Here is a 21,297-nt window from a genome sequence, read left to right as displayed (position 1 = left end):
TTGACACACTTTGACATAAGACAACTCTAATATTGTCCAATATACATGACACCTATAAACGTAAATCTCTGACACATTTGTAAAAAAGAATAGTCACATGCATTTGTGTCTCCCCTGTAATGGGAAGTTTGGTGTGACGATCCCACGTGCGAAACGGGAGCCAGTTTGTGTCGCATGTGCTTAAACTGTACGCCATGAATTCATATCAGTAAATAGTAAAGTCTGGATAATTCCCTAAAATGTTGTTTGGAAAAGACGTGCCATGGCGGCGTTTGGAGGGCATGTCGTTTGGCATATATTCTTCGGAAGAGATAAGGTGAGAGATAGCTTGGCAACTTTTTGCTCAACGTTACTACCGTCGTTCAACAGTTCAAAAACATGTTTGCTCCTGGCAGCCCGCTACATCTTTATGTTTCAATAGGTTCATTAGCAGATCATACACACATTTTAGCTAGAAGTTGATGGATCATTGCTATTTTGCACCAAATATGATTCTCTTGGGGCAAGTGCGTATGCCAATGGAGTAAAGTAATAACGTTATATGTCATTTTGTCATGGTCATACTTTACAATCCAACCACATTAGCTTACTCTAAACACTATTGTGGTATAATAGAATATAATCAATACTATCAGGGGGATATAAATCATTCTAACCCATTGTGTTCCTTCGTTTTAAGTGTTCCATAATAACTGGGGTTCACATACTTGTACTTGTAGGCTGTACAGCTCTGGATTAATTGATGCTTTAGGGACTTATCCAATGGACAAACTTTCAGTGGTTTGTCTCTGTGGTCAAATGGCCTAAAAGATGCTCATAAATCAGAAAAACTAATATACTAATGCATTCATTTCATCCCGTCTAGGAAGTTGAGTGTGAAGGTAATCACCAACTCTAGGTTTCTTGATGCTGTTGGGAATGTGGCTCCAAACAGCCTGTACGATCTGGCACTGGGACCAGCAGACAGCAAAGAGGTACATTTCTGCTGGATCATATCCTATTACATACATTCAGGGTGTTGCACAATACAGTAATGAATGCCACATCTTTAAAATGACTTAAATCTGTTCCTCACTTGTTGTTGTACATTTGCGTCAGGTTTACTATTATTTGGCTGTTGTCATTTTCTGCAGGTCTGCTCAACCTGTTGTCAGGACTTCAACAACTGTCCGGGACACTTGGGGCATGTAGAGCTACCTCTTCCTGTTTACAACCCAATGTTCTTTGATGTAAGTCTGTCCACAAATACACTACACACGTACTCATACATGCACTTTAGTTCACAGTAGTTTATTACTAAATGTTATTGGATGTAACACTGGTAACGATCGATCAGCCTGAGGGATTAAGTTCTCGTAAATTTTACGACTTTTAAATTACTTCCTAAAACTTGCTACTTTATTTGTTTACTCCTGCATTAGAAACTCTACCTGTTGATTCGTGGATCGTGTTTGGCCTGTCACATGTTAACTTGTCCCAGAGCTGCCATGCACTTGCTGTTGAACCAGCTGAAGTTAATGGAACATGGAGCCCTGCAGGAGGTCTACCAAATAGAGCAAGTTCTCAATCAGGTGTGGTTGGATTTACTGTGAAAACCAATTTTCTCATGGTCAGGTAGACAAGGAACCCATAACTATTATCATTACAGTACTAACTGATTTATGTAGATGAAATATTGTTATGATATATTGAGTTTCTGAGTGGATGCATTGTATTGTCATTCACCTAATGATTGGCTCTGTTGAAACGTGGAATTTCATTGTTTAGTATTAATCACAGACCAATGTGCTCCGTTTTTACTTCATTCATGAATTTGTGTAAACATTGGATTTTTATATATTAGTATCTGGAGGAAAACCCTAAAGCCACTGGAGACGAGATTGAGCAGGTGCTTAAGGAGTTTACAGACACAGTAGTTGGAGTTAACACTGAAGGTTCAGAGAACCTCCGACCGGTGAGCATTCAAATTCACAGACTTAAAATGACTTGAATACTGGTTCACATGATTACAGACATACTGGTGGCACGCTGGCTTATTTTTGTGTCTGTGTGTTTTACAGATTAAACACCTTGTTGAAAAGAAGAGCAGTTTGATAAACGATTTCTGGAAGATCCACATGAAAACAAGGAAATGTCCTTACTGCAGGTAACTTGGTAAAATGATGATGAAGTGAACTTGTCTAAAATACTCCGTATGAAACCTTTACTCTCAACTAGTCCAGTCGAACAAGGTGTACAGTACTTGCATATTATCAGTAGGACAATGAATTAGCTACCAGAAGCATTTTTATGTATGACTATAACAATAACAGGCTTACCGATTATTATGTATCTAAAAATCTGACCAAAGTTTAAAAGTGTGTGTGTGTGTGTGTGTGTGTGTGTGTGTGTGTAGGAGTGGCAGATTTACAGTGCGTCGTGAACACAACAGCAAGCTGATTGTCACAATGCCGTCTGGAGCGCAGACCAGTGACAGTACTGATGGTGAGAAGTTATTTGGGGAAAGGAGCCTGTTTGGGTCTGTTGTTGTGGAAGCAGTGTATAATGTGTTGAACATTCTGGTTAAACCCTGCCTATACCAGTGTACAAAACCTAAATACATCTTGTCTGGTTGTGCTTTTTGTCTCCTTGTACAAGATTTGATGGCTGGAAAGAGAGTCTACCTGACTGCTAGTACTGCTAGAGAACACATCAACCAGCTGTGGGAAAAAGAAGGTAGGCCACTGGTAGCGTCCTCCTTATGACCAAAACCTTTTATGGATGCCTTTTATATATTCCACATGACATCACACTAAAAATGATGTTATTTGGTAAGATTGTACACTTTATAAAAATGGAGGTACAAATTAATACTTTAATTAATTCATTTGTAAAAGGCATCTTAATTGTTGCTTTGTGTTTTCCGTTACAACTTCTGCTTGACTCTTGCTTTGATTAATTAATTCATTAACAAGAACTCATGTAAAGGGATAGTTTTACAAACATAACCATTCGAGGCTTTATTTTCTTCTTTCTTTCTTTCTTTTTTTGCTGCAGGTTTCTTCCTTAAGTGTCTTTTCTCTGGGCTAGAGGAGGGCACAGAATCGCAGGAGGGAAAAAAAGCCTGCTGTCCTGACTTGTTCTTCCTGGAGTTGCTGGTGGTCCCACCTTGCAGGTAAAGGAGCTTAATGTAAAAATCAAAAGCATAATATGGCTGTGTGTTATCTTACATCTACCTCGTCCTGTCCCTGTCAGGTATCGGCCAATCAATCGACTGGGCGACCAGATGTTTACTAATGGCCAGACTGTCAATATGCAGGCCGTCATGAAGGACTGTGAAATCACAAGGAAACTACTGGCTCTGATAGCAGGGGAGAAAATGACCCAAGAAGAAGAGGTAGGATAATGTGTACATGTGGTAAATTGACAAATTCAGTTAAAGCATCTTTTTACAGTCCCTTCAGAGAAAACATCAACCTGTCCTCTGTCATCTTTGCTAGGCTCCTGATCAGACAGACCAGTCGTTTCTCTCTGGGCTCCCTGGGCAAACATTAACAGATAAACTCTACAACGTGTGGATCAGACTACAGACCCACGTCAACATTGTCTTTGACAGTGACATGGACAAAATGATGACTGAGAAGTACCCTGGAATTAGACAGGTATGACAACAGATATCACTGGTGAGATAATATTGAACTATACTTTAAGTACATTAGGATGACAACATCAAAGAAATAGTGTGACAATCTGTCACACTAAATAAATGTAAAAGTATTGTAGTTAGCACTTTTTTTTTAGGTAATTTTAAAGCAGTTTTACCTAATGTGGTTAATATCAGTGTAGAGGTGATCTGACTCGAATATGAAGCTCCAGCAGCTACAGAGATCGTTGAACATTGAACATTTATTGTACTCGCTTAGCCAATGACGGGTCAATTTTACATACAAGTTTAAGTACAGTAACCTCACAGTTTCATCAAAGAAGTTTTTCAAAGTATGGCTGAACTCGCTGAACTGCCTCCACAGCTACACACTGAACCGTTTTCTTCTACTATTCTTCTATGGTGTTCTCTCTTCTTTTTCCTGGTGCTAGAGGTTACCAGCACTTAACACACTGTAGAAGATCAGTCTTTACCATTGTCTCACTCTAATTCCTGGAGAAGACAGACCTTTGTTAACTCGTTGGCCCTTATCTTGACACAAACCTGACGGACTAGACCTTGAGGATCTTTAGCTAGAATAGCAGGGTGCTTGGATTCCTCGGGCATGGCAGCTTAGCTGTCCACCTAGGCGAAGAATTCCATCTTGATTCATTGGATTAAGTCTATGTATGTGGCTGCTCCATTTCACTGGTTCCTTTTTTTTAGCAGAGCTGAAATTTCAACTGGAAAGCTCTTCTGCTGGCAGTGATGAATTATTTCAACCGCTGCTTCCTGGAGCTTTTCCTTTACCAGCTGTTTGTGTTCCGAAAAGATGTTTGTTCTTACTTGGGCCTGAAGACACTTGTGATATTTGGACTATAAAATAGACCATTCCTCTTGATTTTAGCTTATAGAGTATTGCTATTACATTAGAAAGAGCAACTTTGTCCACTGAAAACACTTCCCTGTCCTGTCAGAAGATCTTAACAAGTCACATTGTTAACTATTGCATGACTGTCAAGGTCTGGAATTTCCCACATTATAAGTGCTAGATTTGTGGGAAGCATTAAAATTATGCACAGTTCCTGCAAACCTGAAGTGAAATTCAGGCCAAGAGACTTCCACATTTACGTTAATGAGAGCATCAAATTTATTGTTTAAATTATTTTCTTAGTGCAAAGGTTGTACTTTTGTATATAAAATACTACAGGTTAGAGGATGTACTTATGACTTCAACCCAAGTACTTCTATATATAATGGAGTATGTCTTTTTTATGTATTTTTTAAAGGCATAAGGTTTTACTTGTAGTACTGTACTTTTGTCCCTGATTGAAGATGATGCTTTACTGAACTGTCTCCTTTTCCCTGTTAGATCCTAGAGAAGAAGGATGGATTGTTCCGCAAACATATGATGGGCAAACGTGTGGACTATGCAGCACGATCTGTCATCTGTCCAGACATGTACATAGGAACCAATGAGATAGGAATACCAATGGTACACCTTTTTGTCTTTGCTTCATTTATACCTTACAGAGACAGTGATACGCTTTCTGTGAATCTGAATTACTCTTTTTTTTTTTTTTTTTCTTTTTTTTTATGATTTGAGAACTTTCTCGCAAATTGTCATTTTGAACCAAAATCAACCAAGCACTATCACTACTGTATTTTCTTGCAGGTGTTTGCCACCAAGCTGACCTACCCTCAGCCTGTCACTCCATGGAACGTGAAAGAGCTTCGCCAGGCTGTCCTTAATGGGCCCAATGTCCATCCTGGCGCTTCCATGGTTATAAATGAGGATGGCAGGAGAACCATTCTATCAGCTACTAACTATACACAAAGAGAAGCAGTTGCCAAGCAACTGCTCACGCCCTGTCCTGGACCACATAAGATGCCAATGAAGATAGTGAGCTAAATACTGTGGTTGTAAATGTAGCCATTTCCAGACATTTTCGAAACCATGTACTTTCAGTGGTAGAACTCTCCTCTCTTTGATTGTGTCCTCAGGTGAATCGTCATATAAAGAATGGAGATGTTTTACTACTCAACAGACAGCCAACTCTGCACAGACCCTCGATACAAGCCCACTGTGCTCGGATCCTTCCAGGAGAGAAGGTTAGATCTAATTGGTCCAGTTGTTGTTACAGAAGTTGGATGGAATTATATTAATTTTATAATATATTAATTTAGAAAATAACCTGTTTCTTTGACTGTATCTGCTGCACAATGCTGATTTGTTGCTGAGTCTTAGACATACGATGTGTAATACTTGATCTTTATTAATGCTACAGGTACTAAGGCTTCACTATGCCAACTGCAAGGCATACAATGCTGACTTTGATGGAGACGAAATGAATGCTCACTTCCCTCAGAGTGAGTTGGGCAGAGCGGAGGCCTACACATTGGTCAGCACTGACAAGCAGTATCTCGTCCCCAAGGTGGGTACATATACACTGTGGAGAGGGGCTTTTCTTTAATAGTTTTACTTATTTTTTACTTATTGTGTCTGGTCATTTTTAATTTTATAATGTTTTAAGTTATATTTGTTTCTTTCCATAATATTTAATCTTTTTTTATCTCTGGAGCAGTTGTAGCAGTAGGCAGCTGTCTTAGTTTTATAGTTCCTATACATATTCTTACATTCACACATACACAAACAGGTCAGTACTCAGGCTTTGCCCTCTTCTCATCTTCAGGATGGTAAACCTTTAGCAGGTCTGATCCAGGACCACATGGTGTCAGGAACAAAGATGACGATACGCGGCTGTTTCTTTACCAGAGACCAGTACACTGAGTTGGTGTACAGAGGACTGACTGATAAACCAGGCAGAGTTACACTGCTGCCACCAGCTGTATTCAAACCACAACAGCTATGGACAGGAAAACAGGTGAATACACTTCTTTTGTACAGTGTCTTTGGCCTTTGTGAGATCAATTTAGTCAGCTCAGTTTATATCTGGAAATGATGTTCACATTTTCTGTTTTTCTTAACACAGTTACAAATGACTGTCCATTTAAATTATATATATTTTATTGTCCTTTCGGCTTATATCCCGTGACCCGTGAGTTCAGGTTCGCCACAGCGAATCATTGTCTGCATGTTGATTTGGCACAGATTTTTTTTTGCCCTGGGGGCTCTTCCTTCCTTTTGTTTTTATTGCAACTGTATCTGTCTCATTAATCAATTTGTTTCTTTTGTTTTGTAGGTGGTGTCCACACTTCTGCTAAATGTCATCCCACAGAAGGCTGTGCCTCTTAACCTGGTTGGCAAATCCAAAATCCCCAGCAAGGCATGGGTCCAAGTCCCACCCCGTGCAGCTCCGGGATACAGACCTGACAGCATGTGTGACTCACAGGTATACACACACAGGGTGGCAGTATTGTACTTGACAATCCAAAACCTCAAGTGTCATGCACACACAGGAAGTTGGGTAAAGTAAGATGTGGAACTCTTTATAGTTTGGGCGCAGTCCAAAAGTGTTTTTTTTTTTTTTTTTTTTTTTTTTTTTTTTTTTTTTTATTAAAATGTGCTTTTCTCCTGTGCTCTTTGCTTCTCAGGTAGTGATACGTCAGGGGGAGCTTTTGGTGGGGGTTCTGGACAAGGCTCATTATGGCTCTTCAGCCTATGGCCTTGTACACTGCTGCTATGAGCTGTATGGAGGGGAGACCAGTGGTAAACTGCTCAGTTGTCTGGCCCGGCTTTTCACTGCTTACCTGCAGCTATACAAAGGCTTCACCCTTGGTATGGACTCAGATAGAGTAAACTAAACACTCCAAGCTATTTGTTTCTATCCTGATGACAATGTTTTTTTCATTTTGAAAAAGGTTGGTTGTCAAGTTTTGATCTTTAAAATGTGTTTTTTCCCTTTTCGTTTGTCTGTGTGTTTAGGTGTTGAGGACATTCTGGTTAAATCGGGTGCCAATAAGCACAGGAAAAAAATCATTAAAGAATCATTGAAGATTGGCACCAGAGTGAGTTGTAGCACCAGCTTTTCTGATTAAATCAACACTGAGAATGTCACTACTTATAAAATTCTTTGAGGCACATAAGAGGGGGACTTTCATAGATAATAGTTTTTGTGTTAACATCTGAGAAACTAATTAAAAAGACTGCAGCCTTGTCAAATTCAGTGCTTCCTCTTCAGTGGATGCCACTGGCCTAAATGGCTGCCACAGTCAAGGTGTAGTTCATGGGCCCCATTGTGCTTCAACATGGCCACTGGGGATAAATATGTACTACATACAATCACAAGCCAGATGTTAGCAGTGGTATAGATAGGAATAAATTTGGCGGGGTGGTTAGTTATTCAGTAATAGTAATTGAAAAGGAGGAAAACCATTGGTTAAAAATTAAAGAAAAATTTTAACTTATTAATAGAGAGGATGAAAACCTTTGTACTTAAATTTAATGATTTTACTGTAAGTTTGTTTTATACACTCCTTCACCATTTTTGCTACTTCTAATTATACAATAACATTTATTACTAGCTGAATGTGTATTGTTGTTATGCTTAGAGGTATGTTTGGGTATTCAGCTATTACAAATCTTGTATCCTCAGAAGTAACAAAAGTGTTCAAGCAGTGTAGATTAAAAAATAAAATAAATGAAACTTATTATCAGTTCAAATGTTTGCATCTTGCTTATTACAATATTTATTTTTTTTACTTTAATTACATTCTAATTATTTAATTTGCTTCATGAAAGCAATTTCATTTTAGACATTGCCCTCTGTCAGATTAAAACACAGCGCCAACCCAAAGTCCCTGGCTACAGTACTGGAGGTTACTGTGGTGCTGCCATGACTGTACCTAAATATGCCAGTAGGAATAAAAATAATTTACGCTAGGACTAGAGAACAACAGTCACAGTGGAAGTTTTTATTTTGTACTACAAAACCCTATTGCCTTTTTGTCACCAAGGCCCTTCGGGCAGCGTTCAACCTGGCCCCCAGCGTGGATCAAGCTGAGGCACAGAGCCTTTGGCAGGATGCTCACCTCAACCCAGACCAGAGAGACTTTATCATGGCTGATCACAAATTCAAAGAAGTGGCCAACCAAGTAAACAATGATATTAACAAGGTAACCTTTGTTATTGCTATTAACGGTACCACTTCTACTATTGACAGTTCCTCCACTGAATTATTCCACTTCAGTTTATAACCACTGTTGGCACATGTAATGCCAGCATCGAGGTGGCAAACACATACCAGGAACCTCCTCATGTAATCACAAACATTTTGAGGAACTCAGGATCTTGTTCACTGCATTTAATATGGTTCGTGTACTGTATATAAATTCCAGGAGTAAAAGTGTGTTTACTCTGTGTGTAGTTTTTTTTTTTTTAACTAGAACAACTGTTACATTCTGATTTGAGAACTGTATTGGGTCAATTGAGTGGACTGTAAGGTTAAGCACCAGTCCCCTGTTTGCACCTGGCAGGGGAGCTCTGTTTGATTTTAGTAGTAGTAATAGTAATTTTGTTTAAATACTGTTTATAGGTGTGTATGCCAATCGGGCTACACACTGCTTTTCCAGACAACAACCTTCAACTGATGGTCCAGTCAGGAGCCAAGGGATCTACTGTTAATACCATGCAGGTAAACAACCATCACCTTCCTCATCACCGCTTATTTACAGCTCCTGCATTCCAGGCTGCTATTATAAAAATACCCTGACCTGTGTGTGTGTGTTTCAGATTTCCTGTCTACTAGGTCAGATTGAGTTGGAGGGTCGTAGGCCTCCATTAATGCCTTCTGGGAAATTTTTGCCATGCTTCCAGCCATATGATCCTGCACTTGGTGCTGGGGGCTTCGTCTCCGGAAGGTTCCTCACTGGCATCAAACCACAGGTAGCTGAAGAAAGCTGTATGTGTGTTGAACAATGTAGTTCCTGTTGAGGACTGGAACTACAATGTAGAGATGGCACAGGCAAGCCATCCCTGTCTCACGGGAGTCCTTTTACAGCTGCTATGACTTTGTAACCTTAGCCCTTCCAGACATTTGTGGAAACTCATATTACTTTGTGATTGTGTGATTATGCTTATGTTCAGGAGTATTTCTTCCACTGTATGGCTGGCAGAGAGGGACTGGTTGACACAGCTGTTAAAACATCTAGATCAGGATACCTGCAGAGGTAAATCAAACATCACTGCTTAACAGAGCATCCACTTTTGTTCTGTCTACGAGAATAGTTTTTGAAACGGAAAACGCTTAGATCTTAGATCCAGAAAAGCCTTCATTTTTAGACTGCACTGCATGTTAGTCTAGGCACAGGTTACAAGTATATGTCATCTACATATGGAACCTGATTAGGTTGGCAAAGACAGTCAAGCCTTAGTGGGGGAAATGCAAATGCATTAATTTGTCACATACAAACACCAGCAATTTTTAGTCGATATTAAAGTACTTCATGACCAGCAGTCACAGGAAAGACGTATTTAAAACTCAGATGTTAAATCCCTGTCTTCTACTTATCTTGTCCCCCACCACACACACACACACACACACACACACACACACACACACACACACACACACACACACACACACACACACACACACACACACACACACAAATTTTCTCCTCTACAGGTGTGTCATTAAGCATCTGGAGGGTTTGGTAGTACAGTACGATCTGACAGTGAGGGACAGCGATGGATCAGTTGTTCAGTTCCTGTATGGTGAAGATGGGCTGGATATCCCCAAGACTCAGTTCCTGCAGCCAAGACAGTTCCCATTCATAGAGGACAACTATGAGGTAAAAAAGAGTAAAATGCAAATAGGGTGTTGTTGTAAAAATGTCCTCATTCAGCTAGGCTGGGTTTTTTTTTTACCTTCAATGAAGCTATCCTGTTCTTGTGCTTTAAATAAAAGAGACAAATGTTGGTTAGCATTTGTTTGAGTAGCTAAGTGTTGCAGGAAAATGAAGTGGGCATGTTAGTAACAATCAAATGGTGTCAGGTTTAGTCATTTAACTAAAATGCCATCCAACTATCCCAATATGTATGACCACAACTTTACATTTGCATAGATGTGTTTAAGCATGTTATGTTATTTTGTTCCACATCATGCTGTCTCCTTCATTGCCAGTGAGTGCAAGGAGCCCATCAGCATTTTAAGTAATACCAATAACAGGACGTCTTTCTTGTTGCTTAGAAACGTTTTGCTATTCATCCAAGCCGCTTCTTCAGTCTGTGGAGACTGAGACTGCAGACAACTCATGTTTTTTTACTCACATTATCTCAAGCTGCATATACTCTTTTTTACTAGTTATTACACTACAGATTCTTTGTTTAAATGTTGAGCAGTTTGCATTTAAAATTGGTTCATGTATTAGTCTAAAGGTCTTTGGACATTATCAGACTAATTGTCAATAACCAAAAAATATCAGAAGTAACATTGTATCTCTAGTATCCACATACAAAGAATGGGACCAAGGTTTAGCTAACAAATGATCAGTTAATTACTTTGACAATTAAAAAAAACTTGGAACAAGTTCTGGAGTTTTTACTTTTACATTCACAGTAGTTTGATCAAATTGTAAAATATTTGAACTTTGAAAGAAATAAAAACAACCTGAGCTGTAGAAATGATCTTTTATGTGCAATTCTGTGACCTTAAATGTCTAGTGAATATGTCTGTAGCAGCTTTAAGATAATCCTTGAATTCTGTGATTGTTGTTGCATGAAATTGAATTTTACATACACATATTATCTAGATTTAGTTTCAGTTTAAACCATAGCTTCCAAAGGGGGAAAAACAGTAAGATTCATACATGTGATTTTTATGTTTATTTTCCCTCCAATCTTTAATCCTAAACCGATGCTAACATGTAAAAGACTTCAGCAGCCTTGTCAAATTCAGTGCTTCCGCCTCAGTGGTTGCCACTGGCCAAAACGGCTGCCACAGCAACAGTGTAGTTCATGGGCCCCACTATGCTTCACCATGGCTGCTGGGGATAAACACGTACTACACACAAACACAAACATTAAGTGCCATTAGCGGAGTTGGTTAGGTACTAATTAATGTATTTAATTAATATGAGCCTCACTAAAATATGTCTTTTAACTGTGCAAATACTGCTTGTAATCTATATATTAAGAATTGGCAACAATTGGCCTCCTGGCTGTGTGCAAAAGCACGGAGAATATAGAGAGAGATCATAACGATTTAGTTTTTTCACAATCGCCTTACTACATTACTGTATTTCTTAAAGTGTTGAAATGAAACTCCCAAACTGTTTTTTATTTGTTTTTTATTTCTTTCTGTCTTTCACAACACAACTAACCATTGTTAACCTATGTTAACAATGGGGTTTTGGTTAGTTGGGTTGTGGTTAGTTGGAATGGGGTTAGTTGGGTTGTGGTTAGTTGTGTTGCGATTTGATCTTACTCGAATCTGATGCTTCAGCACATACCTACTCCGGAGATACACACAGACACTGGTTACATAAAACAAATTACTAAACTTTGGACCCTCGATTGGCTCATACAGGGCATATAGCAGAAAGCTGATTTGCAGCCTGTTGTTTCAGCTTTGTAGTGAAAACTGTGAGTTCTGATTTTGATTTTAAATCTAAAGGCATCATGTTGCATAATAATACAAAAAAGTTACATAAGCCAAAGTAATGCTCCTTTAAACTCTACAGTTCCCACTTACTGTTCCTCTTATTTTCACATCAACTGACTATTTTTATACACTTGTTTTTAATGAATGTTCTGGTTATGCAATTTTTATGTGCAAACCTCATAGTACCCAATAATTACAATAATAACTGTGTCATTGTTGTAGTACATGATTTGATTTCCCAGTAAGAAGTGGCTTCTGTAAACCATGTATAAATTGATGAACATTTTTCCGGAATTCAGTAAGTCACTATTGTAATTAAATCTGATGGACCTGAACATCTTTCCTGATCAACACTGTTTTTGATGTTAATAGAAACTTCTCTCTTTAGCTTCACTCAAAATTGCTTTTTATTTTATTTAGCGAAGAAGCTTTTTTGTTTGTTTTTCTTTTGTTAAATAATGTTGCCTCTTTCCTGTGTTTGACATGGATATATTTATATGCTGTCCTCTTCCTTCTAGGTCATCAAGAGGTCCCAGGGGCTGGACAAGGTTTTGTCATGTTTGGACCCTGAGTTGGCCAGTCAACACTTTGCAGCCATCCAGCGCTGGAAAGCCAAGAGAGATGTGGCCTGTCCACGAAGAGGTACATATAACAATATGCACACATGCAGTTAAACAATGTCACATCTTTAGTGCTCAAACCTGAGGGATATTATCATAAGATTGATTAAACTTAACATATATATAATTGTTTGTCTCCTAAAGGTACAGTATCTACTATGCAGCATTTTCAAATCTTTGTAATAGAAATATGCTCCATAACTTATTTTATTGTGGAGGTTTGCTATTGAAGCCTATGTTCAATTATAAAAGTGCTTAGATAATCACTTCTAAAACAGACACAAGCATCGGATCCTGCTTAATTTGTACGCTTTTTCTTATTTTTGCATTCTTATTTATACAATTCATAATGACGACTACCTCAAAGGCTGAGGAGAGCGTAAAGAGTGACTTTTAACTTTTATTATTTAAAACTGAAATGGGTACTGATCATCGATGTTTTTGCATTGTTACTAACAAAAGCACTATCGTTTGCTGCCTTGGTTTTAGTAGTTATGCCAAGATCTTTTGAAGAGATGTAAGAATTCACACACTGTCAAGTGCATCTAAATAAATGTTGTTTCTGAGAACCCAATTCTTTTCCACTTTGAGTGTCTGGTTTCAGGGTACCACCAAACCACATGTTAACGGAGGTAAACGTCAGTGCTAAAAGTAACTAAAACACTAAAATGCCTGTAGTGACTAAGTGACTGACAATTCAGTGAAATCTTTGACATGCTTTAACATGTTGTACGTGAAGCAATGCATGTGTTTAATTATGCGTGTTTTACGTTTTTGTTTTAGGAGCGTTCCTATTGTTTTCCCAGAAAAAGATGTCAAAACTAAAACAAACAGAAGAAAGAACAGAGTTGGATACTTTTTTCAGCGATGCTGAAAAAATGCAGGTACTGTATTCATGCTCAACAGAATTAAAGTCTACAGAAAATCTGTTAGCTAGATTTTTGGAGCTTTATTTGCAGCTAACCTAGTGTAACTAAATTATTAGTTATAGTATAGTTAAAGTATAAAAGTATTAAAGTATAAAAATTTGAACCATGCTTCTTTCACAGCTCATCAAGCAGTGGCAGTCTCTTGATGAAGCTAGCAGATCCAAATACAAGAGGAAGTCCTCCCCTTGCGCTGATCCCTCCTTGGGCTTGTTTAGGCCAGACGTCTGTTTTGGATCAGTTTCCGAAAACTTCCATGACATCACAGAGAAATACCTGCAGAACAGAGGCAAGATTAGTCAAGACAGCTTGGATACCCACAGGTACTGTTTTTCCAAATGGGTAAAAACACAATTCTGTCCCTACTATAAATGTAATACAACTTTTTGGGCATGTCTGGGCCTTAGCAAGGGAATAAGGTCGAACAAACGATGGAAGAAACCAGATTCCCCACTCAAATTAAGAAAAAGGCACCAGATCTATAAGCTGGTATTGAATTATATTAAATATATTCTGGAAGTCGTTTGGAATAAATTTACAATTTACACATAAACATATATACAAACAATATTCCATTTTATGTAGCTATACCATTGAGAAATAAACACAGAAACTAGTCAGACTAATACATATACAGCATTTGGTCAGGTGCACCAAGCTTAATGTTGTGCACTTCATGTAATAAATGATGGAACCTACCGATCAGCCCCAGCATTACAACCAGCATGGGCACTCTTAACCAGTATTTGGTGATGCAGTCCCATATGCCAAAAACTGAAACGTGGTTTCTGTTCTGACATCGGTTCATCATGGACAGAATCAAAATTTACAGCATTATGTTTTGTGAATGTACAAACAAAACAAGCTAACTTCCAAACAAGCTAAGACAGGTGCCATTGTATAAAGATAATCAATGTAGACTTGAGTTGCATTGTACTGACAGCTGTTTTTTTTTTTTTCTTCTTCCATATGACATAATATAGTTGAGCACATTGCAATACATAAATGATGACTAATGAATATTTAACCTAACACCTGATTTTTATTTATGAATGTGCTGCTAGTGTTTCTTTTCTGGATACATGACACTATGTATTCTTCTGTGTGGGTGTGTGGTGTTTGTATCTTCAGCCTTCGCCAGCTGTTGCACTATAAGTGGCAGCGTTCACTGTGTGATCCAGGTGAAGCAGTGGGGCTGCTGGCAGCTCAGTCCATAGGCGAGCCCTCCACCCAGATGACCCTCAACACATTCCACTTTGCTGGCAGAGGAGAAATGAATGTCACGTTGGGCATACCTCGGTAATGTAACATGGTCACTTGACCTCTGCCCCCTTTTCCTTAGCCTCCATGTACATTTTAACAAATTATCTTGGGGATACACGGGTATCTGTTGCAGTTGTCTTTGTATATTTCACAGAGTAAAAGTATGTAGAGTGAATCTACACACAGCACCAAGCACCTTTTCATTTATCAGAAGTTACTTACTTTGTTGTATAGCACAACTCAGGGTTGACATTGTGGTGTAGGGTAACAAACAGTTTAAGTTAAGTAACAAATGTTTAGGTCATCAAACTAAATCAAGTCTTTAATAAACACCTTTTAATTTTTGTCCCACTTTCTTGAAATGCCTCTAAATGTCCAGTATATTGTCTTGCGATGGTTTTGATTAACTTAAGATATTCGTCCTTTTAAAGTAAAAATTTTCTAAACCAGCCTCTGCAATGTGTAAATCGGAAAGTGTTGACTCGACATTGTAGTGTGTGCAAGAAAAAAGAAATGCTGTTAAAAAGGTAAACAAACAGGTTGAGGCAGTAGTGCAGAATTTTACTCTTCTAAGCAGTCAGACTTCTTTTCCTGGACAAATAAAGTTTGATTTGCTTGTTCCTCAATACTGTAATATGCGTGTTCTGGGACAAAGCCACAATGCAAACATTAGTAGTAGTAGTCTGCTCACTATAAACAATGGGCAGAGCAGAAGCAGAGGTGTTTTCTGAGTGCTCCATACATGCTCAGTGGGAGGAAAATCCCCTCTTTCCCTCTCTGTTGGTATTTTAATGTGGATAGAGGAAAATGCTCAAAAACCTGAACTGCTTCTGTGTGGGTTTAGTCTTTTGGATGCTGTGTAATAATGCGCTTGGTCATAAACATTTAACACTATTTTTATCGATGGTGCTTTAAGAAGAACACGTGATATTTTTCGACCTTTCCTATTCAGTCAAACCTTTTAAAAGAGTAAGAAGTTGTAATGTAAGGGTGTGTGATTACACTACAAATTGTGATACAAAAAAAATGTGACAATTGGGTTGTTTGTTACTTCCACAAATCTAGCAATATGTTCCATTCTACAATACTTTTCTTCTCATTCTTACATTCAGGATGAATTTTGTTTTTAGTTATTAAAAAGATTTAGAAAAAATAAAATATGAGGGGGAAAAAACATCTTGTTTAATCTCATCCAAAAGGAAAACCATATTATCTTAACAAAGTAATTTTTTTTCAAATGAAACCTCTATAGTTTTTGTGCTGCCTTTAATAAAAACAAAAAAAGCCCAAAGACCAGTTCAGTTCCCTCCAAAACTTTTAAAATAGCCAAAGCCAAATTTGTGTTTTCTGTACACATACAGAACCTAAAAGATACCAAGTCACTTTATTTCCCCCACTCCATCCTCATCTAAGAAGGTATCTTCAAGTTCCTATTTACCAAACATACCTGGTCCAGGTGATCTGCAGTAGGTACAATAGGGTAGGGGTCCTGGAGGCCCAGGGTAGAGAATTTAAATCATCTCACTATACTATACTCATAACTATGCTTTATTGATGACAAAACCCATGGTGATAGCGTCAAAGAGAATTGCATGAACAGGTTTTTGGAAGAGCTTATTCATGGGAGGACACATTTTTCAACTGGACAGGTCCATCACCTGACCTAAAGAGAAAACTAAGAGGAAGTTGCTTTTCCAGCAGGGGACTGTTTACATGTACATATTTAGCATACTGGTTAATTTACAGTATCACATTTCTTCTTTGCATGTGCAAAAGTCACAAAATGTGATCACGAAAGGTTGTATGAACCCTGTATACATATGCCTGACAGACTTAGGGAGATCCTGATGGTGGCCAGCTCTAACATTAAAACTCCCATGATGAGCGTTCCAGTGCTGAACAACAAGAAAGCCTTAAAGAGGGCCAAGATGCTTCGCAAAAAACTCACAAGGGTGTGTCTGGCTGAGGTAAGGATAGGTTCTGCTTGTGTGTTTCTTTTTTTTCCCCTTTCATTTAAATTTTGTAGTATGTTAGGTGTCATTGTCTTCTTGTTCTTCATGAGTGCTTCCCTTGGCTTTTTTCATTTCATCCTCATTTTCTCCCTTTTTTTGGGAGATGTTCTTAACAGTTTGCCTAAGTCTGATTTATTGATGGGAAGGTTGCATTTTGAGACTAGAACTTACGTGTGTGTGTGTGTGTGTGTGTGTGTGTGTGTGTGTGAGAGCAGGTACTGCACAAAGTAGATGTGGTCGAGACATTGCGGATTGAAAATAACCAAAAGCTGCGAATATTCAAAGTCACCTTCCACTTCCTGCCTCTTGAACGTTACTGTGATGATAAGCTGCTATCGCCCCCACAGATCCTCCAATACATGGAAACCAAGTTAGTGTCTCTGTGTGTTTGCCCAAGAGCTCATGAAACCCCCTTTATTAAAGTCCACTACAAAATAACATGATACTAACCTTTTATATCACCATGCAGATTTTTCCGTCTCCTCCTTGAAGCCATTAAGAAGCGCAGTGCCAAGCTGGCATCCATTGCTGTGGAGACAAGGAAGGCCACTTCCAAAGATAAAGATTATGATGGTGATGGACCAGCTGACACAGCAGGGGTGTGTTTTTAATTTGCTTGTTTTTAATTCTCTTGAGAAATTTTAGCATTCGTGTTTTGAATGGTTTTGTCTGAACTGTTCTTTGGTTCCTTGAAAATGAAACCGTTCTAAAGTTATCTTTTGCTCCACTGTGACTCACCAGTTAGATGATGGGGAGGAAGAGGACAGAGAGATTGTTGATGACCAGGGGAACGAAGGAGATGCTGACGCTTCAGACGCCAAGAGAAAGGATAAACAGGAAGAGGAGGTAGGAAGACAGATAAAACACTCAGCAGTAAACCCCACCCCATGGTGCAGCATGTAGTTAAAGTTGAATCCCTGGATGTTCCTGGAAAACCAAAGCCACTATGACTTGTTTGACCAGAAAATGTAGCTGTACTCAGGTGTCAAACTGTTTTGAGGTGACTGTTTTTGCAATAAGTATGACATTTTCAAATGCTTGTATTCATCTGTTTACCCCTGGATGGACTTTGATTGAAGTTAGTCATTTGGATTAGTTTGGCGCTTTTGTTGCTAATACAAACACAAACCTTGTTATGTTTATTACATACTTGTTTTTCATTTTAGTTTAGCATGTTAGAATGCAAATGTGTGCTTTTTATCTCTCCAGCTGTATTTTAAATAAGGGAAGCCATCTAATTATAAGAGATGCCTTGAATTTAAGTGTGACAGCCATGAAGTCAGAGATAAATTGCATTCAATGACTGCAATAACACCCGCCATTCCACCAAATGCCAGTGGTAACAGTCCCTCCCACTAGCTACATCAACAGGTTGAATTTAATATAGTTTTTAAATTGTAGTTTTAAAAGCTATCTGAAATAATTGCAGTGTGAGCACTACCTGCACACAGTGTTTGGCTTGCTTGCTTTCTTTGCTAGTGACCATGACCAAACTAGACCATGTGGTCACAATAATTACATTACTGACTTATTATACAATATATAGAGATGATTTTAATAGTTTTCGGTGCCCATTTGCTAACCTTATTGTATATATTGATATTGGGGTTTTTTTTGGTTTTTTTTTTTTTTTGGATCTTAAGCTGAATGCTGTGTGACACAAAACTACTAAAGTTACATTTTGAAAAGTACTAGCCACATTGGCTGGTGAGCAAAAAAGTTACTGTCAAGCCCTTCGTGCACTCCACTTTGCTGGCCTGTTTCTATTTTAAACACTTCAAAAACAACAAACTTTTAGATGAAGATGTGGTACAAGAAAGTGAGGAGTGCAGCTCCAATGCTTAGTAGATATGGCTATAACCAGCAGAGAAACATCACTCAAAGGTTTCATAAAGAATAATTAATTTCAAACATGCATTTTCCTTTTAACATTTTTGGCTGCAGGTTGACTATGAGAGCGAGGATGGGGACATAGGTGATGACGCAGAAGATAAAGAGGATCAAGGGGAGGAAGAGGAGGAGGAGAACGTAGAAAACAACACTCTGGAGGAGTCGTTGCCAGAATATGCAGGAGTGAGAGTGGAGAAAAAGAAGAAGAAGAAACGAGCAGAAAGGGGGGAGAGAAGAGAAGAGACGGTGAATCAGATGAGAGTGAACTCTGTTCTGGAATCCAACCCGGCAATAGAACGATACTGCTATGATCACCTGCATGAACTCTGGTGTGAGGTGAGTTCATTTGTGTTTCACAGGCATATTTAACAGATCATAGATAACAAACAGCTCTCATGCTAAAATAGATTTATCCTACTAACAAGTAACTAGATACTACAGGTGTAATGTAACTCTAGTAGAAGAAAAAGTAAAATGGTGACTGCTTAAATTTAGTGGAGTAAACATATGAAGAACATGAAAGTTTAAAATGAAATAAATAAATGAATATTTGTAGACCTAATTTCTGTGATAGATAATTTCATGAGGTTATTGGTGACACTCCTTGCCTTGAAAAAGGTTTTCTGCAGTTGCTGACACTGCCATATCGTCCACCTTTTGACAGGTTGACCTGGTCTTGCCAATGAGCAAGGTGCACTTTGACTTGACCTCAGTGCTGTCAACACTGGCCCAGAATGCCGTCATCATGGAAACAAAGGGCCTGACCCGCTGCCTGCTGAGTGAAAATACAACAAAGACAGGAGAAAAAGAGACAATTCTCAATACCGAAGGCATCAACATGCATGAAATGTTCAGGCACAGCGATGTACGTAGTGCAGGGCCTTTTGGCTCTGGTTTTACACTTACTTTAATCAGCATGCGACTACAATGCGGTTTTTCAAAGGTGAAAGACGGAATGCAATGTTACAAAATACAGAAGCAGTGTTATTAAATTAGAGCTACATAGTAAATCCCATAAACTCTTGCACAATGGTGGAAAAAGATTACATGATACCTCATTGCTGTTACAGTATGTCACAGATTCAGAATGACAGTTCTATATTGTCGGCTATCTGACTTAAACTTGTGACTTTTAAGACACATATTTTTGTCTTCAGATTTTAGACCTTAGCAGGTTGTACTCCAATGAGGTCCATGCGATGGCTAACACCTATGGGATTGAAGTGGCTCTGAAGGTCATTGAGAAGGAGATCAAAGATGTTTTTGCTGTCTACGGTACATGCACACACACAAACACACACACAGACACACTCAAACCCATGCAATTAAAACACAGGCCATATGGTTTTTAGCTTCATCTGTGTTTCTCTGTCTCCAGGTATTGAGGTTGACCCCAGACATCTGTCACTGGTAGCGGACTACATGTGTTTTGAAGGTGTATATAAGCCATTGAACCGGCACGCCATCAGGTCTAACTCCTCCCCTCTGCAGCAGATGACCTTTGAGACCAGCTACAAATTCCTCAAGCAGGCTACTATGCTTGGTGAGAAGTGGGGAAGATCATATTGAGCCTCTTCGGGTACTTGTTTTCTTTACATACTGGTTCATGCTTTTTTTTTTTTCCCCCTCCCTTTTTCAGGATCACATGATCAGCTGGTTTCACCCTCAGCCTGCCTGGTGGTAGGCAAGGTGGTCAAAGGTGGAACAGGACTGTTTGAACTTAAACAGCCTCTGCAGTAGAAGAACAGATTCTGCAGTCAAATTGGATGGACATGACAAATAAGGATTCCCTTTTAGGTCTCCTGATAAGGCCACACCTTAGTCCTCTGACCTATACTCTGATCAACGACATTAGGTCCAGCTGTGCAATCTTATGGAAGATTTAAAATGTTCATTCTTTATTAGAAGGTGGTTTTAATGTTTTGTTCTGAATATAATGCACTCCATTTTGGCTACCTAACTATTATGTCAGTAATAAACACAGTACAATCATCACTTAAAAATGATAACATTGTAAAAGAAGAATTTGTGGCAGAGCTGCCTTATTGGATTGCATTAGATTGTACAGGTGTACCTAATGTTTTGACTGACCTTTGTAAATAACTATTTATACCTTTGCTCCAACTTAAATGTGGTGGATGTGACACTGTATTTAAAAGCAAAGAGTCGGTTTAGAGGAAATAAAGAAAATCCTATAATCTATTCATATAAACATTAATTAAATGCATATGTAGTCAGATGGACATTTCACTTAGAAGAATATCACAGAGCAGTTCTTTGGAACCCATAAAGTTAGTTAATGTCTTTGCATTTAATATTGCAATAAAAATGTGACAAATTGTTTTTGACAGTGTGTTAAGTATTTTCTAATTTCAAATGTGGTGTTTGTTTCCTTGTGGC

General features: G+C 38.6%; 1 protein-coding gene and 2 non-coding genes across 3 annotated transcripts; all 3 read left to right on the top strand.

Moving 5' to 3' along the window:
* The first annotated feature begins 125 nt into the window (after positions 1–125).
* polr1a (RNA polymerase I subunit A) lies at positions 126–21,240 on the top strand. The gene is made up of 37 exons (XM_067517503.1): positions 126–316; positions 866–974; positions 1,134–1,229; positions 1,422–1,571; positions 1,844–1,954; positions 2,061–2,146; positions 2,396–2,484; positions 2,638–2,715; positions 3,037–3,154; positions 3,235–3,376; positions 3,480–3,641; positions 4,995–5,117; positions 5,298–5,525; positions 5,627–5,734; positions 5,911–6,057; positions 6,316–6,507; positions 6,826–6,975; positions 7,178–7,361; positions 7,509–7,591; positions 8,540–8,698; positions 9,118–9,216; positions 9,315–9,467; positions 9,669–9,751; positions 10,210–10,375; positions 12,705–12,828; positions 13,590–13,690; positions 13,856–14,055; positions 14,864–15,031; positions 16,827–16,962; positions 17,223–17,377; positions 17,477–17,606; positions 17,749–17,853; positions 18,952–19,233; positions 19,562–19,762; positions 20,055–20,172; positions 20,276–20,440; positions 20,537–21,240. Exons 1-37 carry the CDS (start codon positions 240–242, stop codon positions 20,635–20,637), a joined length of 5,079 nt encoding a protein of 1,692 aa, XP_067373604.1. The 5' UTR covers positions 126–239; the 3' UTR covers positions 20,638–21,240.
* LOC137134672 (small nucleolar RNA SNORA5) lies at positions 7,731–7,867 on the top strand. Its single transcript, XR_010915460.1, has one exon. It is a non-coding gene; the product is annotated as a small nucleolar RNA SNORA5 (small nucleolar RNA).
* LOC137134673 (small nucleolar RNA SNORA5) lies at positions 11,462–11,598 on the top strand. Its single transcript, XR_010915461.1, has one exon. It is a non-coding gene; the product is annotated as a small nucleolar RNA SNORA5 (small nucleolar RNA).
* Positions 21,241–21,297: the final 57 nt, after the last annotated feature.

Source organism: Channa argus, chromosome 10, assembly GCF_033026475.1.
Source record: "Channa argus isolate prfri chromosome 10, Channa argus male v1.0, whole genome shotgun sequence".
NCBI classification, from domain to species: Eukaryota; Metazoa; Chordata; class Actinopteri; order Anabantiformes; family Channidae; genus Channa; species Channa argus.
Note: the sequence above shows the minus strand (reverse complement) of the source record. Positions and strands in the feature narration are given on the sequence as shown.